The sequence below is a fragment of the Corvus cornix genome, chromosome 28, assembly GCF_000738735.6.
Source record: "Corvus cornix cornix isolate S_Up_H32 chromosome 28, ASM73873v5, whole genome shotgun sequence".
NCBI lineage: Eukaryota > Metazoa > Chordata > Aves > Passeriformes > Corvidae > Corvus > Corvus cornix.
Window position 1 is genome coordinate 5,126,675 of NC_046356.1, and position 26,152 is coordinate 5,152,826.

The 26,152-nt window shown below is 43.2% G+C and overlaps 4 protein-coding genes across 5 annotated transcripts; 3 read left to right on the forward strand and 1 right to left on the reverse strand.

Annotated features, from left to right (window-relative positions):
• The first annotated feature begins 64 nt into the window (after nt 1-64).
• RAB8A (RAB8A, member RAS oncogene family) lies at nt 65-8,012 on the forward strand. 2 transcript variants are annotated; one of them, XM_039566087.1, is made up of 8 exons: nt 65-360; nt 715-775; nt 1,009-1,069; nt 1,429-1,506; nt 1,918-2,007; nt 2,642-2,707; nt 3,063-3,113; nt 7,238-8,012. In XM_039566087.1, the coding sequence occupies exons 1-8, from the start codon at nt 201-203 to the stop codon at nt 7,340-7,342; spliced, it is 672 nt and encodes a 223-aa protein (XP_039422021.1). In that variant the 5' UTR covers nt 65-200; the 3' UTR covers nt 7,343-8,012. The 2 variants fall into 2 exon arrangements, with proteins under 2 accessions (XP_039422021.1, XP_039422020.1); XM_039566086.1 differs by having other exon boundaries at nt 4,030-7,937.
• An 84-nt stretch (nt 8,013-8,096) lies between these two features.
• CIB3 (calcium and integrin binding family member 3) lies at nt 8,097-13,940 on the reverse strand. The gene is made up of 6 exons (XM_010412185.4): nt 11,905-13,940; nt 11,554-11,588; nt 10,586-10,697; nt 10,080-10,227; nt 9,147-9,342; nt 8,097-8,653 (listed from the first exon to the last, which is right to left on the reverse strand). The coding sequence occupies exons 1-6, from the start codon at nt 12,013-12,015 to the stop codon at nt 8,632-8,634; spliced, it is 624 nt and encodes a 207-aa protein (XP_010410487.2). The 5' UTR covers nt 12,016-13,940; the 3' UTR covers nt 8,097-8,631.
• A 40-nt stretch (nt 13,941-13,980) lies between these two features.
• Nucleotides 13,981-15,528, forward strand: FAM32A (family with sequence similarity 32 member A). Its single transcript, XM_039566224.1, has 4 exons — nt 13,981-14,092; nt 14,214-14,352; nt 14,446-14,499; nt 14,659-15,528. The coding sequence occupies exons 1-4, from the start codon at nt 14,016-14,018 to the stop codon at nt 14,725-14,727; spliced, it is 339 nt and encodes a 112-aa protein (XP_039422158.1). The 5' UTR covers nt 13,981-14,015; the 3' UTR covers nt 14,728-15,528.
• Nucleotides 15,529-15,894: 366 nt separating this feature from the next.
• On the forward strand, nt 15,895-24,710 carry AP1M1 (adaptor related protein complex 1 subunit mu 1). The gene is made up of 12 exons (XM_039566223.1): nt 15,895-15,999; nt 16,529-16,685; nt 17,063-17,130; nt 17,671-17,801; nt 17,952-18,099; nt 18,434-18,560; nt 19,276-19,418; nt 20,110-20,181; nt 20,462-20,620; nt 21,235-21,360; nt 21,567-21,642; nt 22,599-24,710. Exons 1-12 carry the CDS (start codon nt 15,958-15,960, stop codon nt 22,619-22,621), a joined length of 1,272 nt encoding a protein of 423 aa, XP_039422157.1. The 5' UTR covers nt 15,895-15,957; the 3' UTR covers nt 22,622-24,710.
• The last annotated feature ends 1,442 nt before the right edge of the window (nt 24,711-26,152 follow it).

Here is a 26,152-nt window from a genome sequence, read left to right on the forward strand (position 1 = left end):
TTCGGCTCCTGCTCGGGGGACGTGACGTCACGGCGCGGGCGGTTATAGGAGTGACGTCACTATGCCGCCGCCCGGCCCCGTCTGTCCGCGGCAGGAAGTGACGATACCGGCCAGCAGCCAATCGCAGCGCCGCGTACATCCGAGTCCAGGCCGCCCGCCAATGGCGTGCGGGCTCCCTGCGCCTTCCGCCGGGCTCGCCAATGGGCGTGCGGTGGGCGGGGCCGCTGCCCACAAACATGGCGAAGACCTACGACTACCTGTTCAAGCTGCTGCTGATCGGCGACTCGGGCGTAGGCAAGACCTGCGCCCTGTTCCGCTTCTCCGAGGACGCCTTCAACGCCACGTTCATTTCCACCATCGGTGAGCATCTGCTGGGGCCGCGCCTCGCTGCGCTACGCACCGGCCCGCCCGGGGGTCCCGCCGGGGCGGCGGCCGCGGCTCGTCCCGTTTGAGGGTTTGGCTGCGGCCGCCGCGGCTCCGGGCTCGGGCCGCGGGACCGGCGGGGCGGGTTCGCTGGCATCGCGGGGGGCTCCGTCCGGGGGCCGTGAGGGGCTGCTCCGTCCGGCTCCTCAGCCCCTGGGGACCAGCCTGCGCTGGGGAGCAGCGGCGAAGAAGCACTGAGGACGTGAAAGTGAGCACCGTAATGGAAGGGAATGTCGTTAGATTTGGCCTCTCGGCAGGCCCTCTGAGTAAAGTAATTGCTTCTTCTTTCAGGTATTGACTTTAAAATTAGAACGATAGAGCTCGATGGCAAGAGAATCAAACTGCAGATCTGGTAAGGCTTCTCTGCTGAAGTGGGTGTTTGATAACTGGGGCTGTGTGGTGTGCGTGGGGATGCGTTAAGTTTCTATGCAGTTGTGCTGTTCAGTAGTTTATGGTATCTTAGAACCTGAAAGGTAGTTCTAGTGCTCTGAAGACTGGTTCAAATTTATTTAAAGCTTTTGGTAGTACTAACCTGAGCTAATGGTGGTGATGGTTTGCGTGAGCCCCGTGTTCTGTCTGTTCCAGGGACACGGCTGGGCAGGAGCGATTCCGGACCATCACAACCGCCTACTACAGGGGAGCCATGGTAGGAGCAAATGGGTGATTCTGTGATATGGATTGTGATAAACCCAACTGGATGGGTCAGGTCAGCTGGGTCTGACGTGGGACACTCACAACTGGCCCTCTCCCAGTGTGGTGCTCTGCCGGGCTGGGCACTCGCAGCTGTGCTCCTGCTCCAGGGGGTGCTGGAGCTGTGCTGCGGTGATACGGGACTTTGGAAAGGCACCTTCCTCCGTGTTCTGCTCTATAAATACATGTCCTGCACACCTTATCTCACTGCCATTAACTGTGAACCAGTTGTTAAAAATAGCCACCGTTGAGTTGCTCCTCTCTGCTATGGATAAACCTTTAACTCCTGCTGAAACAATCTTTCTTTACTTTTAGGGCATTATGTTAGTGTATGACATCACCAATGAAAAGTCTTTTGAAAATATTCGGAACTGGGTGAGGAATATTGAAGAGGTAATTTCTCTCTTTACTTATTGCTGACTGTTAAAGGTGCCCTTTCTTCCTCTAAAAGCAATTGAAGCTTAATTGCTTGAGAAGCATTACATTTTGTCACGTGCTGCAGGGTACTTGGAAGATAAGTGGGATGGAAATCAGTAATAGCTTCTGGTCTGATAATGATTTGTTGTGAGGGCTGTAGCCCCTGTACTTTTGAGAGTACCTAATGTGACAGTTTCCTTCCCCAACAACTGATCCAAGAGCTGCCATGGTGAAGGTCGCATGCTGGGATGAGGGGTTGGGGGACCCTGGAAATCTGTGAAGATTCTCGGGGCTGGCATCTCTGTGTTGGGTACTGGGTGGGTGCCTCATTTGTCTGATAATGTTTATCCACGAAAGCCAAGCCTGAGTCTCTGGTCTATGTCTCAGCATGCCTCTCCAGATGTTGAAAAAATGATCTTGGGGAACAAATGTGATGCAAATGACAAAAGACAAGTCTCTAGAGAGCAAGGGGAGAAGGTAAGTGCCGTGGCTTTGATGTATTTTGACTTAGGCTTTTCAGAGTCTAAAAACTGCCCTGATCATTGTCTGCACGCTGCCATAGTACCCCAGTGGTGTTCCTGAGTGGAATGACTGAACATTCCCCAAGCTGTCATGGCAATGCTCTTCCCCACCGGGATCAAAAGCTGAACCCATGTTAAGGATTCCTGTCAATCATCTAACAGATGCAAGGCAACAAGTGGGATTTTTCTGAAAGGATGCTAGAGTTGGACACGGAGAAGATGTCTCTTTTGGCTGAAAGCCACTGACACAAGATGGATGGGATTATCTTTTCTGGTGTCAGATGTTACTTAGTCAAGGCAGAGGTTTTTTCTGCACTGTGGTTGTTACAAGACTGATGAGGTATCTATGCAAGAAACAAAGGAAAAAAAAAAGAGCTAGTTAAAATGTGTGCAGAGTGTAAAAGAGCAGAGCAAAGCCAGTGAGATGCCAATTGCAGAGAGATTTAGTTCCTAATTTTTGCAAATTGTTCTGCCTGAACAAATCCCCAACTCCAGTGACTGGTGGCAGGAGGGACAGAGGCTGTGCCCAGGGGTGTGTTTGGAGCTGTTCCCGCAATTGTTCAACTAATGCACAGTCTGCTTTTGTTCAGCTTGCTGCAAGTTTTGGGATTAAATTCATGGAGACCAGTGCGAAAGCAAATATAAACATAGAGAATGTAAGTACGGATGCCTTTCTCTTGTATTTATTGTCCTATTTGTGCAAACCAGCAGTGTGGACAGTTGCCCATTCTGGTGGGATGCAGAATTCTATTGTTAGGTACCACAGATGGGTTGTTAAGCACTTTCCTGCTGCACAGACCCTGGCTGGGGGTGCCGTTGTGGCTTTGAGCTCAGAAAGAAGGTTGTGGAGCTAGAGAAGGAGCATTAAAACCTGGAGCAGAGGAAAAAATACTGAAAGCTTAATGTTCTTGTATAGTATGTAGAAACTTAGGAAGACAGCTTATTGCTAAACAAAACTGCTAGAAAACATCTTATTTACCCTGTAACACTGAACTGTTTGACTTGTCACAGGCATTTTTCACTCTTGCAAGAGATATCAAAGCAAAAATGGACAAGAAGTTGGTGAGTAACTTTGATTTCATCCATGCTGAATTTAAATAGGAGAAAGAAAAAGAAAAAAGCAAACCAAAAGCCACATTGCAAGAAGTGTTTCACAGTATATAAAAAATTTATCGTGGTCTCTTGCATGAAGGATCACTGAAAGTTCTAGAAATGTATTTTTAGTTCGTCAAGCTGTGCTCTGACGTTGGCTGTCTCTGCATTTCAGGAATTAGCTGCAATGGTTGAAGTTTTCTAAATCAAATTACCTATTATTTGTTTTACCAAAAGTCAGGTGGGGGGTAGAGCAGTTTAATGATACTTCTCACTCTTGCAGTCTGAAAATCATATAAATTAGAGAGGAGGCACACATCATACTTCAGGGTAGAAACTTCAAACTGTTTAAGAATAGGTAAAGAATTAATGGTTTTGGATAACCTTTGCATGAATATCCTGAGCAACAATTGGGTTGTCTTCTTACAACAAATAAATACATAGTGATGTTGGATTGTTCCTTAAGGAATGTGAAATGAAGTTAATGAAGGTTCCTTCTACTTTTCCTGATCTTTCCACTTTCATGTGACCAGACACGAGCTGATACAGTGGAATATTTTGGGTCTTGCTGTCAATTCTTAGGCCTTTCAGCAAGAGCCAGACGTGCCCTGTAATTTATTATTTTTTAATCTCATCTGTCTTTGAGTTGCTGGAAGCTGAGGCATAGGCACAGTGTAAGCTGGTTGAAGCCAGAAGCTGCAGATGCACTTCTCCACTCTTTTGTTGTGGCTGATGTAAGACTCGGGTAAATGAGTGAAGCTTCTTGCTGATTTTAAGAAAGGGTTTTGTGTATGTCAGGCTTGGTTCAACAGAATGACCAGATGAAGTATGGGTGGAAGAATCTGTTAAGTATAAGCAAGTAACTGGATATTCTTTACGTCTTCAGGAAGGCAATAGCCCACAAGGCAGCAACCAGGGAGTCAAAATCACACAAGACCAGCAAAAGAAAAGCAGCTTTTTCCGATGTGTTCTTCTGTGAGGGACATGGCCTTAATCTGAGCTGGATTGTGCCTGTGCTAAGTGAGGTTTCCTCTGTCTGTGGACTTAGTGCTCCCGACATACCTTGTCACTTTGTGACCATCTGAATAAGAAATGGTTTATTTTGGTAGTTGTCTGACTCTTCAATTTTGGAGATGAAACAAGTTTATTTTTGTCAGATTGCCACTGGGCATGTGTATTGTCTAGCAGAGGGAGAACAGATCACATGTGACCTGGGATGCAGCACCTTTGCTGACAGACTTCAGTCTTCATTCGTATCTGTCACATATCCAGTTTAGAAAGATGAAGTTATGATCAAAATAAGAAACTTAAATGCCACTGTTAATGAAGTACAGGTGTGCATCCATGGTACACGTGCATACCCAGTGTGTAGCTGCACACAGAACAGTGGCATGAGACCATCCCAGAAATGCACCGAGGTGAGCAGTGCAGGCTGATGCCTTCCCGGGAGGTACGAGGGAGCTTTCTGCAGCTCCACCTCTTTGCTACTACAGAGAAACTCCTTTATCTGCCTGTCTTTTACTCAGTTGTGTTACTCTAGACAATCCACAAGTACAATTGAAGTTTTAAAAAAAATCTCCTCAAAGGAATCTCTATTTTTTTTTTTTTTTAATAATGTGTGCTGTAAATAGAATGGGTCCTTACCATTGGGAATTTATCCATGTTAGACTTGACTGTGCTTAATTAAGTACTCCAGACATTTAGATGTGTTTAACAAGAGCTGATGGCTACAGTGAGTCTTGTACAGATGATCTGTCATCTGTTCTTGGAGAACCAGGGTCAGGCAGGGACACTTACACAAAATCTGTCGCCTTGCAATGGGTGGCTTTACGACTCTCCAGCTGGGAATGACTCCAGATCTATCAAGACATGGTATGTTGTTTTAAATCGTGACAAGGAAATGTATTGCACTGCTCCCGGTCGTGTGTTCCCAAGCACACTTGCTCACATATGCAAATAAATATTGCACATCAGAACACTTTCTGAAAAGAGACTCTTTTAGACTGAGACTGGCCTTGCTGCTGGATATTGATCCCCACAGCTGTCAGGCAGCAACAGCCTGTTCACAGCATGTGCCAGTGCACATCCAGTCCTCACGAGAACAGTCTGTGTTACTCATTCCCACAAACCCAGTCCAGTACATTCCGATGTGTGAAATGCAAGAGCCAAGTACAGCTCCTCAGTGGGTGGTTGCTCACAGGTCAGGGGCTGCAAGCCTGAGTCTGGATTAGACTGACAAAAGGAGCCACTAAGAGCATCATCTTCCGAGGCTGCTGTCAGGGGATTGCAGTGATGCTGTATCTGACTCCAGTGAAGACACCAGCTGTGTCCTGCAGCTTGCTGGAACTGAAACATGCTTTGTTTACATTGACAACTGCACTTAAGGGTAAAATTAAAGTTGATTTTGAAGTTGTTGAATTTACTCACTGGTTTGTTTTCTTCAAGTTTGTGGTATTGAACTCTGGGCCTCAGAGTTGCGCTAATAAGTGTTGCTGTAGTTAAGAGATCTGTTGGATTCACAATTAAACTTCGTAAATCTGCAGCACACAGTTGGGCCCAACAGGAATACTGCCTGTTCTAAAATGGAAAAAGATTTCACTGTGTAAGTTACTGGTATATAAAAATGCATTTTAGATGCATTCAGATGATCTGTGTCCTGATTAAAGCTTTCCTGTAAACAGAACCTTATGATGGTTTGTTTTTTTGTTTACTTGTGGCTTTTTAGCATGAGGACTTGATGAACATGCACTGTAGTGGATTTACACACAGATGTATTTGTAGGATAAAACCATGTTAAGTTACTGAGGAGGCTTCTAGACAGCATGTGCTTCAGAGTACAGTTAACACAGACCTGTAGATTGGACAAGCAGCACCTCTGTCTTGAGCTAAGGATGTTTTTAAAGAGTTTGTGTGTGCTTCAAGAAATTATTGAGGCACAGCTGGGGAGGTGGTAAGACAGACTGAATTTCTTACATAACTAATCTGTGTAACAGTTTGCTTCTGGCTTAGTAATAACTGTGGATTGTCTTGCATCTGTCTTGTGCTTTATACAGCCAGATGTTGAGCCAGATTTATTTTTCAGAGTGACTGGAAAAATTGGTGGTTTATCTAACATGATAACCATGGGTCTGCCATGATGCTGGTTCTTGCCTGTGGACTGTATCAATAACTCATCTCAAGACAGGAAAGCAAACAATATTCATTTACAAGTGGGTAAAACTTGAAGGATGGTATTGTGATTTTTCACTCATTTTCTAAATCTGAAGTTCCTCTTGCATTCAGAATTCTTTGTATGTGAATACCTTCTGTTTAAGCTTACGCTGGTTGTTTCATATGTTTATGTACCTAATTATAACATTATTTCCTTTGAAATGGTTGGGTTTACGAACAACATTATTGCTTGATTTCAGGAAGTCTCGTACAGTTACTGTGACTACAGTCATCACTGTACTTCTGGGTGTGAAGGCTCTACACAGACATTAAATCTGTGTAAGCAACATGAAACCTAAAATGCAAGTGTAAGAGAGGAAAAGGTTAAAGACACTGCATTGCACATGGGCTTTAGCTATGTGTCACTAAACACAGGCACCAAATCTAGGAGAAGTACAGTATGTTTCCATCACATCATTCAATTATTGTGTTTATTAAGTATGAATGTAGCGGAAAATGCAATTATCAGAGAGGTACTGCGTAAATACATACAGCAATCTACTTGTGTCTGAGCTTCCTTTAACTAAGGAGGAAAAAATCTGAAATTGGGTCCAAAATCTGTAAAACTGAGGAATTTAAGTAGGTCTGCAAAACTGACTGTGCCTACTACATATTCTCAGTGTCTAAATACCACTAAAATGTCAGGTAATTGATTACCATTTGTTTTGTAGAGAAACAAACCCATTTTTGAGCGTGTCCTCAAATTTCCTTATTTTAGTGAGTATCATGGAATTCTGTGGTTGACCTTATTTTTGAGGCTGGATGCAGTACTTTGCATAGTCGTCACCCCTTGGGGTGGAGATCTGTCAATCTGTCAGTAAATGGTGGAACTGCTGTTCTAACACTTGCTTAACACTCGTGTTGTCTGTGTCCTGTGCTGACAGGCACAGCTCATGTTTCCTGACATCAGAACCTTATGCCAACATCAGACTTCCAGACTCAGATTTATAAATCCTATGGATTATTGTAAGTCTCTTTACTGCTGCTGAAAATTATTTGGTCTCTCCTTTCATGTGAGATGCTGATCATCTCCCTGATGGTTGCTAAGGGGTTACTGTGGTGGTGTGTTTGGCCGACGATTATGCTCAAAACTGCCATGATTTCTTGTTCTCTTGGACTTGCTGGGAGAATGCACAAACAGCTGTGTGAGGATGGACTCCTTTGTACTTGTAGAAGTTGTAGGGCTTGGGGAAGAATGATGGTTGACTTGTGTCTTCGTATCTAGCTTAACTAAAGATCTGTTCAAAGGAATGTGATTGGTAACTGCAGTCTGAGTGTTCAAGGCTGCCTTATTCCCTGACCCATCCTTCACTGATCCCAGGAGTTTCTGTGGTTAATAAAGGTAACTGGCTGGTTAACTAGTCTCTCCAGCCTTTCTGCAGGAATCGTCTGCTCTACACAGTGTGAGTTGGGACTTACAACTTCGTTTTGAAGGGAATTTAATGCATCCCAAAATTTGTAAAAATAACTGTAAATTGTATTTTTTGAATGGTCACTTTTGGCTGCCACCCTTCCCACATTACAACTGCTTTCTTAAACACTTCTCATTGATTTTCTTGTTTGTATTAAAACAAAACTGTTGTTTATTACAGTGTCTGTTTTTACTCTCTTGTACAGGACCCTGAGCACTGCATAAATAAACTTCTTTTGAAAAGAGAATTTTACAAACTTAAAAGTTTGTCAGTCCTATTCATCATTTGTGTATAGGGAGCCTGGTGGGTGTGGAAAATAAGGGATTTCCAAAAATGGAGGAGAGGGACAGGACCTGGGCTGGACTCTTTTGTCTCTAAACTATGCTGACTTTTAATTGTAAATCTGCATTGTGGGAGAACACTTCAGGAATTGATTCACTGGACCATTTATTAAGACCATAAATAATCAGAGGAGTTACTTACGGTTTTGAAACTAAAGGGATTTTTTTTACTTGTTCAGGCATTTTTGGGGTGAATTTTTAGAGGTTGTAGCTTGGTACAAGTTCCTTCACTACCTGGTGGTATCTGAACTTTAAAACAAAATACTTCTCTTTTGACTGTCCAGGCCAGGTTTGCTCTAGCTGAGGGTGGGGAGTAGACATTTTTCTAAATTACAATCCTGATGAAGAGCTTAATGAATTGTTCCTTTTAAAGAGAGAAACGAAAGACAGTTCTCTGACTGGTTCAGTTACCAGAAGCTGTCCTCTTTGCCCCTCTCATCTTGTGCTCTGATGGTTGGTAATCTCAGGTGAAGTAATAGTTGTTGAAAGTCCCAGAAGTGCTCCCGTCCCCATGTTTGACTAGATTCAGATTCGAATATGAAAGGTGCTGTTAAAAAAAGGTCATGATCACTTATGTATCATTCTCTTCAAAGGGTTTACTACAGTTAATTCTAGGACTATTAAAAATTGGAAACTTTATTTTTCAAAGCATTTGCAAAGACTGGGTACATTAAGTAAATGCAAGATTCAAATGCAGTTTTGTGTCAGATGTGCATCAGAAACCACCTTGACACTATGTTAAGCATTGAGTGAGCAAATCTCATGCACTTATCAACGCAGCCTAAGTGCTAATACTAACTCTTTAAGTTACAAGGACCTTCTGTCATCTAAAAAGTACTTTGGAGGTTCAAAAGCAAGTCAAGAAGCCTCCAGGCTTTTTCAAGCAACAATTTTTGCAGTGTTTGCAGTGGGCAACTACTAGAAGCTGCCAGGGAAGAGTGGTGATCTGCAAAGGCGGAAGAGATGTAAACACAGATTTCAGAGGCTTCTGACAAAGAAACTAAGAGAATTTTGTGTTAGAAATTAAAAGCAAATATTACCTGAGGAAATCTGGAGCTCGTACGATCATATGCTGAAAGTCTTCCAAGGACAGTTTGCCATCATTATCCACATCGGCCTCGTAAATCACCTTTTCACACACAAGGCTGACTTCTTCCGGGGTCAGTTCATTTCGGGTTAATTTGTTAACAGTTTTCTCTAGATCTGATTTGCATATGTAATCATCATTGTTGAAATCTGACAAAGGTGACAATTTAAAGTGACAAAGGTCAGCATTTTACATGGTTGTTTGCCAAGACCCAATAGAAGGGTTTGGTTCCAAGGCTGTGATGGATTTTTATCAGTAGAACTCTCAAATCGGAAATGAAGTTACTTCTATCTACTTGTAAAAGAAATAAGTTCCAAAATAAAAATATCTTAATTTCTCCTTTTCATACAGAAGGGTAACAATTGTAAGTAGTTTAATGGCTAAACATAGCCTAGCCATCATTAAATCATTCCAGCAATATTATGTTGGTTTGATACATTGTTTTTCTTTAGCTGATCATAAAGAAAGTAACTGTAAATGGTACTTAAAAAAAAAATCTTTACATTTGTCCTTGGAGAAAAAAGCCTGCAGTGTGCTTCCCTCCCTCCCCCCTCCCAAATCCACCCTACAGATTCATGGGCAGCCAAATCCCCTGTGCTGTACTTTTCCAAGCAGCCCCTCAGACAGAAATACTTCTTAAATGTTAGCAGCTCTTGAAAACTGCCGATAATTTCAAGTTGTAAATTTTGTAGTAAATCTTAATCCCAAATAAATCAGAGACAAAAGGATAAAGAAAACCAGAAGTTTTTAGAAGAGGGAGAACAAACATTCAAATGCAATTAAAATAAATGGTAACTAGATATCATTATGGTGACAGTGAGGATTTTGCAGCTCTACATGAAGCTGCAGGATTTCCCCATTTACTTCTTACGCATGTCTCACTCACCATAAATTTTAAAAGCATAATAAGCTTTCAAGTCTCTGGGAGCCATTTCACTTAGCACAGAAAACATGTCCAAAAAGTCATCTAAAGTCATGTTGCCATCTCCGTGCTCTGAGAACACTTCTGCTATCCGCTGGCGAAATGGGTTGTCCTGGGAAACAGAGCACAGGAGCAAGGGAAGGTCATCCTTACTAGCACTGATTTCAGTGCAGGTAAAGCAAGTGGAGGAAGATTATTTTTGTTGAATCACCTTTTTGGCAAATTCTCCCCTTTCTGCCTTTTAAGTTCTTGTCTAATGCTGTGTCAGAGGCAGACCCAACCACACCCTGTTTAGCCTTTGTGCTGTTTCAGGGTGTTTTCTGGGAATTACTAGAAGCTTCCAGAAAGAGTTTTGACTTCGATAGCCCAAATTTATTTCTATGTCAGCCTCCCAGCAATTAGTCCTGGATGAATTATTTAAAAAGGGTAGATGAAACTGAAATGTGTCACTGGAGTCGTGTGCTCAGTACCTTGAGCTCTGGCATGCTGCCAATGAGCTCGTAGGGAAGTGTCACGGCTGGTTTGTCAGTGTAGTCAAGGGGAACGAGCTGCGGGGCCAGATCTCGGTACCTGTAAAACAGCCTGAGACAGAAAGAAAGGCTTGTTGGCTGAACGAGCTCTTTAGACTTCTGAGAACAATGTGTTTTGCTTTTCCATCTCATTTTTCACACTTTGCATCCATTACTAGATGGAGATCAGTCACCAAGTAACAGTTAGTATGTTTTTGTTGGAAGAACCATTATTAAAACAAGCAACATAACTGTAACTGGTGAAAAATACAAAGTTTCACTATAGAACTGTCAGGTGAAAAGGCTTACACGGGACATGCAGCCAAGCCCTTATGAGAGGAGAACAAGTTCATGTTTTCAGTGAGGACTCTCAGTCCCACCTGAGCAGAATCTGATCCTGCCTTTATCAGACCCTCTGGCCAGAGATTAAACAGGGAGTTCAATGAGGCGTATGAAAGCTTCAGGAAAAATGCATCTTGGAGCAGCAGTGTAATCATTCACAAAAACACATGAAGAAAACGTGACAAAATCATTAATGTTTTCATAAACCAGTGAAGTGTTCCAGAGAATATATATACTTTGAATATCTATATATTCAAATATATACCCCAGTATACTTTGAAGCATCTGTCTGAAAACAATGTGAGAGAAACGTGGATGTTGCTGCCACTAAGATGTAATTTGTTACATTTATTTCTAATAAATAAAGAGGACTAGTACATTAATACAAAATTTAGAATTCTGACTCAGTTTAGGACAGGGTTTGGGAATGAAAAAAGCCAACAAAAATGCTCAGATTGCCCCAAGGTATCACTCTAAATTTGAGTAAATCCATTTGAAAATTATTTTTTAAATACCTTACCCCGTATGTAATCTGACTTTACAGTGATCTCTGCCCTTTACTCACAACATGCATACAGAAGACTCACCTCAAAATTTCTTTCCTTGTGAAGAATGTGCAGTCCTATGAAGTAAGAAAAGGTGTAACATGTAATGACAGTTTTTAGCACGCATTGGCCCAAACTTTTCCCATGCAGTGACTTAAATGGAGTTATATTGTAGTGTATCTGTAAGTATTAAAGATTTCTCTTTGGCATACAATTAGGAGTATTTTATAACCCTTCCTCTTGATGTAGAAATCAAGCTATGTTACTAAAATCTTTGCTGCAATTCAGTACTTCTACTTATTAATTTTTAAAAGATGTTGTTTTAAAAAACCCAACAACACCTTTGCCATTATTCAATGTTATGTCCAAACAGCCCTTTAGTTTGCTTTATACCTGATATGCATCCAGTTGCTCTTGAGTGAAAATGGTTTGCTTGTTGCCCATGTTGAGCTGGGAATACTGACTCCTGTCAGTTCTTTCCTCAAAGGCACCTTTATAGGTCATCTGGATATTCAGTTATTAAAAGCTGCAACAATGAGGTTCAGGTACAGCAGAGGATCAGGTAACCAATTGCTACAGGCTGCAAAGTATCATAATAGGAGCATTTCATCAAATCTTTAGTCTGGCTGCTTGAGGCTCTTATCCAGCAGCATTCACCCGTCTCCTGTGTGCACCACGAAGACTCAGGTTACAAGATTTAGCCAAATAAGTAATAGCTGCTCATTAGTGCCCTTCAGCTGCAGGTAGATTCAGTGGATCCTGGTTTTTCATGCCTTCAGATACAGTGAATTAACTGAAAAGTGTTAGTAGCATTTTCCATCTTTAAAATTTAACAGCAAATGATGGAAATTTGGTAACCCCTCCTCCTTCTCACTTTTTATAGAGTCATAGAATTGTAAAGGTTGGAAGAGCACTTTTAGATCATGGAGTACAACCATTAATGCAGCACTACCGAGGTCACCATTATACCATGTCCCCAAGTGCCACATCCACACATTTTTTGAACACTCACAGGGATGGTGACCACCACTGTCCTGGGCAGCCTGTGCCAGTATTTTCCCTTAATGCACATTGTTGTAATACACTAATGCTAATGGTAGTTTGTACTGGAGGTAGTACCCATAAAGTCCGCTCACTCCTTTTCTTCTGCATCATCTGCTGATGTATGTTACTTCTAATTAATGGTTGTTAGCATGCCATCCATCCATACTGATACAGATATGGTCTTTACACTGAAAAGATGAGTGTATAGTTCATACATGTAAACAGAAATGTGATGCTACAGGCTGTATGAAAGATGAAATAACAGGCAAAAAAAGGAGGAACTGGCTGCACAGCATGTGGCAGGCTGCTTTTTCATGGAACTATAAAGTCTCTGTTTCTGGGTCACTGGTTCCCTCTGGCTGGTGGAAGATCTGTTCCCAGGGCAGGCTTGCTCATCAGGGCACCTTCACATAGAAAAAACTATCTGGAATGGTTCTGTTCGGGGTGGAACAAGAAGTGTGGGGAAGGATAGGGCTGGTTTCTCTGGGTGTAGCCTGGATCTCCAGGTGTTCTCCCCAGGGTGACTCTGTCCTGTTGTCCACAAAATCAGATTTATTGGTGCAACACACCAATAATTACACCCTTGAGAGAGACACTGATTATTTGCACAAGTCTGGATGCTTGGTGGGTTTGCACAAATCCAACACACCCCACTGGACTTTCCATGCCATTATTTACAGAAGTTCAGAGTTAAGTCTTTTTCCAAGGTCAGCCCCTCGATTATTTAGTAATTTCCATACAAGTTAGCCAATGCCTAGCTAACTTCTCCACATGCTCAGGGAAGGGTCTGCATCTGGTCAGGGTCTTTTTGACCCATAGACATGATTTTAAGTATTATAATGAAGATAGTTCAGCTGTTGGATATAAAGATCTTGAATCTTTTGCCAAATTATCAATGTATACATACACATTTTTATTACTGCACCCCTAAATCTTGTTAGTTACCATATGTCTTTGACTAAGGGCTGCTAGCTGCTGTCTTTCCACTCATTAGGTCTCCTTTCTTGCTGACTAGGTTTGAAAGTGTACAAAGCGTTTACATCAAAAAACATTCTCATTTAAGATGATCTTGACGTAGTCCACATTTTGCAAGTCCCACTTCGGTTCCCCTCACGGAGATGGCCCCGGACTGGGCACAGTGTCGCTTCCCCTCACGGAGCGGGCGGACGGGGCTCGTTCCCGGTCCTGCTCACGGCGGTGCAAGGCCGCTCATTCTCAGCTCGGTTCCCCTCACGGCGGTGCAAGGCGGCTCATTCTCAGCTCGGTTCCCTTCACGGCGGTGCAAGGCCGCTCATTCTCAGCTCGGTTCCCCTCACGGAGCGGGCAGACGGGGCTCATTCTCAGCTCGGTTCCCCTGACGGCGCGGGCGGACGGGGCTCGAGCGCGGTTCCCGGCCCGGGGGCGGCGCGGCCGCGCCGTCGCAGCGCTGCCGGCAGGGGGCGCGGCGCGGCCGTTCCGCCATGGCGGAGTACGAGGCGGTGCAGCGCGGTGCCCTGCGGCTGAAGGGCAGCGGGGGGGCCCTGGGGGCCGGCAAGAGGTGGGGCGGGGGGCGAGGGCAGCGGGGGAGAAGGGGGGATGGTGAGGAGGGACCGGGAGAACGGTGAGCGAGGAGGAGACACACAGCCCGGGGCTGGGCGCTGACCGGGCCCTCCCCGCAGGAAGAAGAAGAAGGCGAAAGACAAGGCCCAGATCCTGGATCAGATCGTGAGCAGCAAGAAGCAGGAGGAGGAGAAGAAGCGCGGGCTGGACAAGCGGACCCCGGCGCAGGTGGCCTACGAGAAGATGCAGGAGAAGCGGGTAAGGCTTTAAAAACCCCCGCCAGCCCTCGGGTGCGGCCGCTGAGGGGGCTGCGAGGGCCGGCAGTAAGCGGCCCTTGTGTGTCTCCTGCAGCAAATGGAGCGGATCCTAAAGAAAGCGTCGAAAACCCACAAGCAGCGAGTGGAGGTGAGCAAAACCATCCTGAGTTCCTCAGGCCAGCGTGTTTATTATTGTTGGGTTGAAGGAACCTGTTTCACCTTGTGAAACACAAGCAGGGACGCGGGGGGTCTTGTGGTTCAACTTGGTCATGTCAGCAGCCGTTTTCTTTCTCTTTCCCTCCCCCAGGACTTCAACAGGCACTTGGATACTCTGACTGAGCATTACGACATTCCCAAAGTCAGCTGGACCAAATGACCGGGCTGCTTTTCACGGCTCTGGAGCTGGAGTTGTGTTTTGTTTGTATCAAGCAGGGTTGCCGTGTAAATCTGTCTTTTCTCCATATTGTCTAATAGATCTTCTAAGTTTTTATGACTTTATACTGTTTTATTTTATAGTCTTGTTTTTTAAAACCAAACATCCAACAGTGACTCCTCTGGGCTGAGAAGCTCTGGTTTATGTCGATGGAGAGGGCTGGTTTTTTTAGTGTTTATAGTGAGATTAAGGCCAAAACTAATTTTCTGCTTTCCAGATGGAAAATACTTCTTTATTTGTTTGGTTCTAACAGTTCTCCCTTTTTGAAGTGAAGAGTCTGACAGTCTCACATTCAAGTTTCTCTTCTAAGTTATGTGAATTGTATGATTGCTTTCTATCAAGATCTGTCAGAGGCCACGTTGCAAAATGTGAAATATGTAAAATTGTCTTAAGAAAGGATGTTCTTTGATATTTGATCTTTGTATTACTTTCAAGCCTAATCAGCAAGAAGGGAGGCTTAATGCATGAAATAGAGAGCAGCCAACAAGCTCTAAGTGATGTCCAAGTTTTGATAGCTGGTGTGCTGGATTTCTGGCATCCCACCGAGCACCCAGGCTTGTGCAACTCTGAAATAAATAATCAGTGTGTCTCTCGAGTGTGTAATTACTGGCTTGCTGCACATCGGTTACTGAATCCGATTTTTGTGGAAAAGAGTATCATTTCTATCCTGAGCTCTTTCAGAGATGAGGGGTCTCCTGCAACTCGTAACTTCGATGTAACTTATTAAAACTTCTTTGATCCCTTTTTTGGTGCTGCTTTATGTATAAAATCGGGGCAGTGCGCTGAGCAAAGTCTGTGTGTGGAGTTTTGGTAGCGCCGAACCTGCCTTTACGATTCTTACCCCCTCTGAGGGACGACGTGTATCTTGATGTTCGAAACCCTAACGCGCCGCTTAAATCGCAATCTTGTTCTTAACCCGAATTGCGGGCCTCGGTTGAGTCCTGGGTGCTCGGTATGTGTCCGGGGCTCCCACCTCAAGCAGGGCGGGCTTGGGACTCTCGCCCCGCCCCGCCCCGGGGGCTGTGCCAGCGCTACGGGGACTATTTAACATCTCGGTGCCTGCTCGATGTGTCCTTCCGCTGCACCGCGCGCGTCGCTGCGCGCAGCCGCCGGTTCCGGCTCGTGGCGTCACTTCCCGCGGAAGCGGAAGGCGCGCGGGCCGCGGCCGGGGCGATGTCGGCCAGCGCCGTCTATGTGCTGGACCTGAAGGGGAAGGTGAGGCCCGACCGCGGCGGCTCAGCGGGGCCGGCGCCGAGCTGGGGCTTCCCCGGCCGCTGTTAGGGCTGTGGGGGCCGCGTTTCCTTTGCCGGCACCGCCTCGCTGCCAGCCCGGGATCAGCCGAACGGGGACAGGGCAGTCGTGGCCCGGATCCCCTCGCAGGCGGAGGTGTTGAATGCGGCGGCAGGGCCCGCGGCATCCCCCAGGGAATAATCTCTGCCGTTATTGCAGCTGCTTTGCCTCAGAGGAGTTGCGTGTTTTCCTGTCCTAAAATCATTGTTAGGCCGTGAGCAGTAATAGGGGAAGGATAGGTCTGGAAAATACTAATACGTGACTTTGCAATTAAATCTTGGTATTTGTGTTCTAATCGGCAAAGTGTTTTGGCATTGTGATTTGCACTTATAAATGCAGAGAGGCTTGAGGGAAGCTGGGTGATTTTAAAAGGGCCTTTCAAGCATTTGTGTGTCTTGCACGATAACGTCCTTATGAAAGAGAAAAAACAAGGATTTGGTTGCTTTCTCTATAGGTTCTGATCTGTCGGAATTACCGTGGAGATGTGGACATGTCAGAGGTGGAACATTTTATGCCGATCCTTATGGAAAAGGAAGAAGAGGGGACGCTTTCTCCTATCCTAGCACATGGAGGAGTTCGTTTCATGTGGATTAAACATAACAACCTGTATCGTATCCTTTGTACTACACACGTGTTGACGTGCCAAGGGCTGCTGTTATTTTTTTTTTAATGTCAAAATGCAAGTTGGAGAATGGGGGAAGTGATGTAAGGAGGCTGTATTCAGTAAAGTTGGTTATATTAAATAAGCTTTTTTTATGCTTTATGTAGTGTAATATGCACCAGCAGCATAAGGTTCAGAAAAGTGTTTTTATTGATTTTGCTCTAATGGATGATTTAATCAATGCTTATCTTCATATTTCCTTAGATCAGAGGTGCTGTTAAGTCGTTAATGCTTAATTTTTCTAGCCAACTCTTAATTGCCTAAAAGTTTTTTTAAATGCACTTAATAAACTTTTTAAAATGCACATTCCTGAACATCCTTTATCAGTTGTTGCAACTTCTAAGAAAAATGCTTGTGTATCACTGGTGTTTTCATTTTTATATAAAGTAGTTCAGGTGAGTATATTTCAGAACCTTTGCGTCCTTTTCAGTTTAAATAGAAGTGCGTAGATCTTTCATATTTTCTAAGAACTTTGATAGTAGCATTTTTACTTTATATTTGGTTATTTTGTAGAACTATCTTCTTAAACCGCTAATAAGGGCACTGGTATTTTGTAGCTGAGTAGGCAGAGGATGGGGCACAGTGCTGTAAGGAGTTACACAAGACCTGAGCACCTGGAGGAGAACCGTGAATTGGTGCATGTGTTGTGGCACCTCACACAGATCCTGTGTTTGGTTCTTCTGTACCTGGTGTGAAAAATATTTTCTCCAGAATAAATATTTTTCATAATAGTTTCTTCTAGGATTCTCTGTGTCTGTTTTAATTGTGGTGGGTTTCCTGGGGCTGATCCGAGCAGAATGCTGTTTGTGAAGTATGGGGTTTGGGTTGGAACTTTAGAAGATTATTATTTTAGATGCAGGCATACCTTCTGCATGTGCTGTGCTTCCTCAGTTAATGTCCTTCTTCTCCCCCTCCCTCCTGTCATTTCATTTCAGGTTTTTTCTGAATATTTCAAGGAGTTGGAAGAAGAGAGCATTAGAGATAATTTTGTTATTATTTATGAGTTGTTAGATGAGCTTATGGATTTTGGTTATCCACAAACAACTGATAGTAAAATTTTACAAGAGTAAGTATCACTCTGTATCACTTAACAGCGACAAAGCCCTTGGAATGTCTTGAGCCTTTTTCCATAGGCAGACAAATGTTTTGGTGTGTTCCAATTATCAAAAATATTAATTTTCTTTTTTTTTTTAATGCCAATTCTGTGGTTGTGAAGGTACATCACTCAGGAAGGTCACAAACTTGAAACTGGAGCCCCACGCCCACCTGCCACTGTTACAAATGCTGTTTCATGGAGATCAGAGGGGATAAAATACAGGAAAAATGAGGTTTTCCTGGATGTCATAGAGTCTGTTAACCTTCTGGTGGGTACCTTGTACTCTAACTTTTTATATGAAAACCTGCAATAAAAAGTCTGACTGTGGATAGTGTGCTGTGACTCCCAAAGCAATGTAAATCATTAAGTACCCCCAAGGAAATCCAGTACAAGTAATGCTTTAATTGTGTGTATTGCTGATTTTTGGATATGTCCTTTGCTCCTCTGTCTGTGCCCCTTCATGTCCCTGATGTAATTCACTCTACTGGATTAATTTCTCATAAGAAACACATCCAAGAAAACCCAGGGCATGGGCACAGGGTGGGAGTGTTGCTTGATGTCACAACATACCACATCAGACCTTTCCCTTCATCTTTGTTCAGGTCAGTGCCAACGGAAACGTGTTACGGAGTGAGATAGTTGGATCCATTAAAATGAGAGTCTTCCTCTCGGGAATGCCAGAGCTGCGCCTTGGATTGAATGACAAAGTTCTCTTTGATAATACAGGCCGTGAGTGTTGCAGTAGAACAATAATCATGACAGGTGCTATCTAGAATCTTGAATTTTGGGGTGCTTGGGTAGCACTGTAATGACAGAATCATTAAGGTTGGAAAAGCCCTCTAAAACGATCAAGTCCAAACCAACACTGCTGTGTTCCCCACTAAGCCATGTCCCCAAGTGCCACATCCACAGGCCTTTTGAACACTCCCAGGGGTGGTGACCCCACCAGTGCCCTGGGCAGCCTGTGCCAATGCTTGACCATCCTTTCAGTGAAAAAATTTTGCCAAAATCTAACCTAAATCTCCACTGGCACATCTTTTGGTTGTTTCCTCTTGTCCTTTCCCTTGTTCCCTGGGAGCAAAGCCTGACCCACATCTTGCTTCACCCTCCTGTCAGGGAGTTGTGGCGAGCAAGAAGGCTCCCCCTGAACCTCCTTTTCCCCAGGTGTGTCCCCCCAGCTCCCTCAGCTGCTCCTGGTGCTCCAGTCCCTTCCCCAGCTCCATTTCCTTTTCTGGGCACACTCCAGCCCCTCAGTGTTTCCCTTGTTGTGAGAGGCCGAAAACTGATCCCAGGATTTGAGGCACCTCAGCAGTGCCCAGCACAGGGGGACGGTCGCTGTCCTGATCCTAGAAAGTTGGCTAAAAGGAAGGAATGTTAGCAGGCAGCAGCTGTGCTGTGGTGAGACTTGGGCCACAGTTTGTATGACCTGTGTGTTTTCTGCTAGGTGGGAAAAGTAAATCAGTAGAACTGGAAGATGTGAAGTTTCACCAGTGTGTTCGTCTCTCTCGCTTTGAAAACGACAGGACAATCTCCTTCATTCCACCTGACGGAGAGTTTGAGCTCATGTCATATCGCCTTAATACCCACGTGAGTCTGGATGTCTGCCTTTTTTAAACAGGAATGGTTTAGATTGTAGCCACAATGGCTTTCCCTTCATTTTTTTTTTCTTAAAACATAGGCAGCACATGGGTTTTCAAGTCAACTGTTAATAGCAAAACTTGGTGCTTGCTCCTTTTGCAGAAAGAGTGAAGTTTAGACATAACTTGGCAATAAGTCTCTGTATTTTCAACTACTATTGAAAATGTTTTTGAAATACTGTGGCTATGTTTTTAACTGCATAATGTCAGTGTAACAATTCATTGTGCTTATTAGCAACAGTATTTATGTCAGTTTTATTGGAGTATGGTGATAAAGATGGCCTTCGTTTCAGAAAAGTAAAAAAAATCAATCTGGAGAAGGTCTATAGGAAGGAGGACATAGTTCAGTCCCTAGTATGTTAAAACATCAAATATTTTCCGGTGCAAGTGTTTGTTATTAGGGATTAATCTGAGATGTACGTTTTTAAGCCTATAATTCTTGTAACATTTGCTCATTGGTATATCAGTGCTTGCTCATTTGTATAATTATTTCTTCTAAAACCACAATTCTGTCATTTTGAACACCACAGGCTGCATTTTCTGTGTGGTTCACATACTGAGTGTAGTTTTATGGGAAAGCAACGTTTTGGTGACTCTGTCAGAGTAAAACACAGAACTGTGATGTGGTTTTTCACCACCAGGTAAAACCCCTGATCTGGATCGAGTCTGTGATTGAGAAACATTCCCACAGCCGCATCGAGTACATGATCAAGGTCAGACATCCTTAAACAATCATGGCTATTTTTAGTCTTCTTTCGTTTGTTTTCAAAGCTTGATGAGCAGTATATGCATTTTTGTACAAGTATTCAGTATTTCTGTGGGATTTAGATACCTTTGAAGACTTCATTTGTAAGTTATGATCTCAGTGTCAGTTCTGGTTCTCAGGATACAAGTCGGGGTGGAGGGGAGCTGTGTCTCACAGCTCTCTGAGCTCGCCAGCATCGTGGAAATACTTAGACCCTGCTTTTCTGCTCTGTTTTTTTTCTTCTTTAGGCGAAGAGTCAATTTAAGCGTAGATCAACTGCCAACAATGTGGAGATTCACATCCCAGTTCCAAACGATGCAGACTCGCCAAAGTTTAAAACCACTGTTGGAAGTGTCAAATGGGTTCCAGAGAACAGTGAAATTGTCTGGTCCATTAAATCTTTTCCAGTAAGTGTTATTTTTTACTCTTACTACCCAAGAGTGTAATAATTAGTTAACACTAACATTTCAGTGACATTTAGGCTCTGCCTAAAGCAAACTCTCTCAGTATCAGACAGGTAGTAGTGGACGTTTCCTCTTTTTCCATGGATGAAAGATTGGAACTTGCTAATAAGATGTTGTTTATATTTGTTTCATTTGAATATTTTTTCAGAACGCAGGAAGAGAGCAGATTTTTAAGTGATGGCTCTGGATGGTGTAATCCTTGGCCTGGCTTTAGCAGCAGCCATTTAAGTTTTGTCAGGCTCTACTTCTTGGGTGGTTCCATGAGCATGAGCTCTGTCCACTGCTAATAGTGTGGTAGTGTAGCTGTGTGTCACTATTTTATCTGAATTTTTGAGTATGAGGCTGGAAGAAAATGAATTATGCCTCAGACTGAACCTGCATCTTTTAAAAAAAAAAGTATTTTTAAAATAAAAACACACGTCACTTTGAAGCCCTGGAGAAGAGCTGGAATAAATAGTGGATTTCAGCAGTCTGACATTAAGAAAACTACTTGTATCATTGCAAGTTTTTTATAATTTTTTTGTTTCAAGAAAAAAAAAATTGTCCCTTTTGGGTAGGGTGGAAAAGAATACCTGATGAGAGCTCACTTTGGACTTCCAAGTGTTGAAGCTGAAGACAAGGAAGGAAAACCTCCCATTAGTGTAAAGTTTGAGATTCCATATTTCACCACTTCAGGAATCCAGGTTAGTGACTGAAAACAGAAATACTGATAAATTCACATGCTGGGCTCTAACACACGAGGTGTTTCTCATCTCGATGATTCCTGTTTAGTTTTATCCATAAAACAGATTTTTACACATAAAAGGGTTGGGTTTTTTGCTTTCCTTTTTTGCTAAATGCTGCTTAGCCAACGTGGGAGACTTTATATTTTACAGACCTTTCTTTCCAGGTTCGTTACTTAAAGATAATTGAGAAGAGTGGCTACCAGGCTTTGCCCTGGGTCCGGTACATCACCCAGAATGGAGGTGAGAGGAGGGGAATATTTTGTTTCTCCAGAATACACCTACAAATTGAAGCTCCTGTTTTTGAGATGGAACTATCTGGTTTAGATACACAGTAGATTAAGCTATGCTGCTTGTTTTCTAGTCCCCTTTTTTGGTCTCTTAATTAAAGACCCAGTGGGGTAGAGTGCTAATGCTGTTTAAGTATTTCCTAATTGATCTGGAATTTGGTAAATTTAAAAACAAACACATCATTAACAGTATGCTCACACATATTGTTCTGCCAGCTTTAAAATGTGTAAGACACTGTCTAGTAAAAGATACTAGATTTTAGCAAGCAAAAATGGGGTGTTTGATTTTGTTGGGTGTTTTTGCTGTGGTGGTGGTATTGTTGTTGTCATTTGGGGTTTTTTGTTTAGTTAGTTTTTCACTTTTTTTTTTGTTTATGTTTTTCTAATTAGTTTTTTTTCTGGCATTTAAGCATGACTGCCCACAATTGCCTTTATCTCTTTAGAGCTCATTCTCATGGCCGCTGTAAGCAAATATAGGAGTTTATTTTATAGAATTGTTGAATCCCAGATTGGTTTGGGTGGGAGGGGACCTTAAAGCTCATCCAGTTCCACCCCCTGCTGTGGGCAGTGACATGTTCCACTGTCCCAGGCTGCTCCCAGCCCCATCCAGCCTGGCCTGGGACACTTCCAGGGATGGGGCAGCCACAGCTTCCCTGGGCAACTGTGCCGGGGCTTCACCACCCACACAGGAAAGAATCTCTTCCTAATATCTAGTCTAACCCTTCCTTCCTTCAGTTTAAGGCTATTCCCCCTCTCAGTGTTTTATTGATATTTGCATATTCTTGTATTAATATATATTAATATAAGAATGCATTTTATCACTTTATCCCAACTTGCTGCTCTGCTTTACTCCTTTTAATGAGACAAATTACTAAAATTGGGTTTTTGTTGTTTTTTTCCCCTTTACAGACTACCAGCTCCGAACACAGTAAAACACCTCACAGGCACCTGCAGACAACAAAACTTCAGGCCTAGAATTCATTTGCAGAAGCTTCTGTGGTCCTGAGAGCTGTGAATGTTGTTGCCAAGGGTCTCGTTTCTGCAATCTTGTATTGACAGGAGAAAGATTGGAAACATATTGATTTCAATAATGTGTTTGAGCTTTTAAACCATTAGTATTGATTGTGTGAATATTTATTTCGTTCTTAGAACATGCTGATCTTGCTGCTAAATGCTAATTACATTAGGAGTAGCAGTTACATTGAGGAGCCAGGAATCCAGAATGAACCTTGGGAATGTCTTGTTGATGCCTTGTCCGTCACAGTTGCAGAGTTTCTAATATTTGTATTTTAGGATCCCTAGAGACATTGGCAGCATTGTTCTACAAATTAGGGAGATGATTGTGCAATTAAATGACTGCTGAACACTTCATTGTATTTAGCCCAAGGTATTTATTTTCTTTTTGATGGGCATTTGGGTGCCTTAACTCATTCATAGCTCTGTTAACTTATAAAAAATTGCAGAATATGAGTTGAAATTATCTGAAGTCAGAAAATACTGTTAGCTTTTTTTGCATGGTTTTAGAGGAATTAATCTGAGAGAACAGCTTCAAGTGAAAGGTTTGGAAACAAAAATAGGAGTTTGTTAAATACTAAGTTAACTGAGAACGAGAGATGATAGGAGTAAATATCTGTGGGAGGGTCTCTGGAAGAAGGATTGCTGGCTCCAGTCAGTCAAAATACAGATGGAAGAGTTTCAACCTTGTGACACCCCAGGGCCTGGAAACCCTCTGCCAACTGACCAGTATTTGCTTTTTTAAATTTATGTTCATCAAACAAGTTCCCAACTGTAATATGTAGGCATAAAGCCTTAGATTAGGTATTAAAAGACCAAAACCCTTCTAGAGGTGATGTAATTTGGTAGGAAGACTGGGAGTTTATTAATATTTTTCCAGATAACAGTAATATACTGCAGCCTCTTCCTGGAAGTTACTGTATAGGAAGAGGCCGACAAAAATACAGTTGCCATCTTTCTTCCAGCTTGCCTTTTGTGTTAATTTAGGGCAAATACTTCCCCTTTCTGCTGTAGTGTGCTAGAATTGTTTAACTTCATTTGCCCTAAGGAGAGATGTTTTCTTTCTCAGTGTTTTCTGTTTGTAAACAGCTATTACTGTACCTTCCTGGTAGAATGAATAACAGTTCACAATGTTATTCTTAAAGGTATTATTTTTCTTACATGCCATTTCCTTTTTTTTCTGAGAAGCTATGATTGGCATGGGTGTATATAGGTATTTTGGGGTTTGGTGATGTTTTTTTTCAGGAAAATTGTGACGGTTATCAGTATTTTCTTTATACAACTTTTAGGATGTTTTGGTTTGAATTTCGTACTCCTGACAGGCGCTAAACTTAAACCATCAAAATCTAAATATCTGTGTCCGCAGATGTGATGTGATAATACACTGAGTGCAAGATTCTCCACTGGTGGGAGAGTCCAGGAGTGTCCACAAAGAGTGAGAAGGTATTTCAGTCACTGTCCTCACTGAATCCTTGTAGACTGTATGTAGATACACCTGTGTGTACAATTAGCCAAAAATCAGCTGAACTCCCCCAGGCTGCAGCTGCTGTGGCATCGCAGAAGGTATGCCTCAGGAAGTCTAATGTCTGGTGGTGTTTGAAACAACCAGGCACCCAGTTTTAGGCAACCACAGGTGTGGACAGGTGTATTCTGACTGTATTTGTCACCCAACAAGCTTGATGTTGAAACAAAATCATCTTGTTCAAGATTTCAGTTCCACTACTCATTTTCATTTGAACAATTAAGCTTATGACTGGACTAAAACTTTTTATATTAAAACTGTAACTGGTTGATGAATCACTTTCCGCTGACTTTATTTTTCCAAGTGTTTGCTTTAATTATGCCTGTAAAATGTGACTCTCCATAGCTTTGTTTTCCTCTTGAAGTTTGGATCTTGCGAACCAGAACCATGTTTTCTCATATTTTATTGCCGTTTGACTGTTTGGATGATGGGGCATCCACCGTGCTTGTCCAGAAGGTAATAAAGGGTAGAAAGTCCTCTTTGAATCAGTTGTACTTTGCCTGCTCCTTTTTCAGTTTGATCTACACCAGGTAGTAGCCTCTAATCTCAGAGTGTGCTCAGCTCTTCTAATGTGAGGCCTGGATAAGTGGAACAGAACTTTATAAATGCTGGAAGTATTGATATGCCTGATTTGTTTACCAAATTCTGAAAAAATTTTTGCTTTTCTATTCTCTGCAAAAGCCACCCAGACACCATAAAATTGGTGCTCAGAAGGCAAAGTGACCCCCCTCATTTTCATCCATTCATTGTTACAGTGTGGGTGCCTGTGCACCTGCACGGGCAGAAAGGCAGAAACAAGGGATGTTATTCCAGCACTTGATCTTATACAAGGAGGGCACGTTTGGGTGGGATGCTGAGAAGAAACTCTTCCCTGTGAGAGTGCTGAGGCCCTGGCACAGGCTGCCCTGAGGAGCTGTGGCTGCCCCATCCCTGGAAGGGTCCAAGGCCAGGTCAGACAAGGCTTGAAGCAGTCTGGGACAGTGGAAGGTCTCTTGTTTAGAATGAGATGGGCTGTCATATCTCTTCCAACACAAACTAGTCTGTGATCCTATGAGTAATTTTTTTCCCACAAGTTTTGTTCTTAGACCAACTGCTAAATCTTCATCTCATTGAACTTCATTCTCTGCTTAATGTGGTAAAATGTAAATGTCTTGGTTTGCCACCATGTTATAGGTAAGTGCCTAATACAAAAGACTTTTAAGAGACAATTTGCATGTTTCAAGTCAAGTGTCTAATCTGTGCTTTCACCTAGCTGTGGTTTCATAGTTGTGTTGGCAGACTCCTGGCTTGAGATCCTCGCAGCAGGAAACATTCCCTCTCCCTCCCCAGGCACGCAGACCTGTCACTTCGTTACGCACGACTTAATTGCTCCCTGATTGATAACTGTCTCTCCAGGTGCGTCAGCGGCGCTCCCGTCCGAGTAGTTTTACTTCCTGGAGTAGTCCTGTTGCGTAACTGCTCTCGGCTTAGAACGAGAGAGAGCCACAAAGCGCCGCGTGTGTGGCCCGGCCGTCCCTGGGCGGCTCTGCCAGCAGATGGCACTGGGAGCACGCGGCTCCCCAGCAGGGACCAGTAAGAGTCGCGTGAATGGTGTGTACCCGACGTGCCTTGATTTGGAAGGCACAGCTATTTTACTGAGTCCGAGTGCATTAAAAACCACCCAAAACATGTAATTAAAAATTTTTTTTAGCCTTATGCAGTGTGATTTTTGGAGTTGAACCACTTCTTAATTTAGCTTGATAGTTTTAACGTTATTATTTCTTTCTTTTTCTCTCATGTGGCTGATACTGCTACTCCTGCAAAGTGCAGTGGAGGGATCAGCGCCAAGGGAAGCTGCATCACCACAGGAGCAGCTGCTCGGGGTTGGACATTGGTGCTGGACCATTGCCAGGTCACAAATTAAACATCAGCTGGTGGTCGGAAAGCT

Bases quoted from the DNA above. Each gene is read 5' to 3' on its own strand.
- FAM32A (XM_039566224.1), top strand. From the start codon at position 14,016: ATGGCGGAGTACGAGGCGGTGCAGCGCGGTGCCCTGCGGCTGAAGGGC. The intron at 14,353-14,445 runs GTAAGGCTTTAA...TGTCTCCTGCAG, and splicing joins AGAAGATGCAGGAGAAGCGG to CAAATGGAGCGGATCCTAAA. The intron at 14,500-14,658 runs GTGAGCAAAACC...TCCCTCCCCCAG, and splicing joins CCCACAAGCAGCGAGTGGAG to GACTTCAACAGGCACTTGGA.
- RAB8A (XM_039566087.1), top strand. From the start codon at position 201: ATGGGCGTGCGGTGGGCGGGGCCGCTGCCCACAAACATGGCGAAGACC. The intron at 2,708-3,062 runs GTAAGTACGGAT...GACTTGTCACAG, and splicing joins CAAATATAAACATAGAGAAT to GCATTTTTCACTCTTGCAAG. The intron at 3,114-7,237 runs GTGAGTAACTTT...CTGTGCTGACAG, and splicing joins CAAAAATGGACAAGAAGTTG to GCACAGCTCATGTTTCCTGA.
- CIB3 (XM_010412185.4), bottom strand. From the start codon at position 12,015: ATGACCTATAAAGGTGCCTTTGAGGAAAGAACTGACAGGAGTCAGTAT. The intron at 11,589-11,904 runs GTATAAAGCAAA...CTTACTTCATAG, and splicing joins AGCAACTGGATGCATATCAG to GACTGCACATTCTTCACAAG. The intron at 10,228-10,585 runs GTACTGAGCACA...TCTGTTTCCCAG, and splicing joins GCAGCATGCCAGAGCTCAAG to GACAACCCATTTCGCCAGCG.
- AP1M1 (XM_039566223.1), top strand. From the start codon at position 15,958: ATGTCGGCCAGCGCCGTCTATGTGCTGGACCTGAAGGGGAAG. The intron at 17,131-17,670 runs GTGAGTATATTT...ATTTCATTTCAG, and splicing joins TTTTATATAAAGTAGTTCAG to GTTTTTTCTGAATATTTCAA. The intron at 20,182-20,461 runs GTCAGACATCCT...TTTCTTCTTTAG, and splicing joins GCATCGAGTACATGATCAAG to GCGAAGAGTCAATTTAAGCG.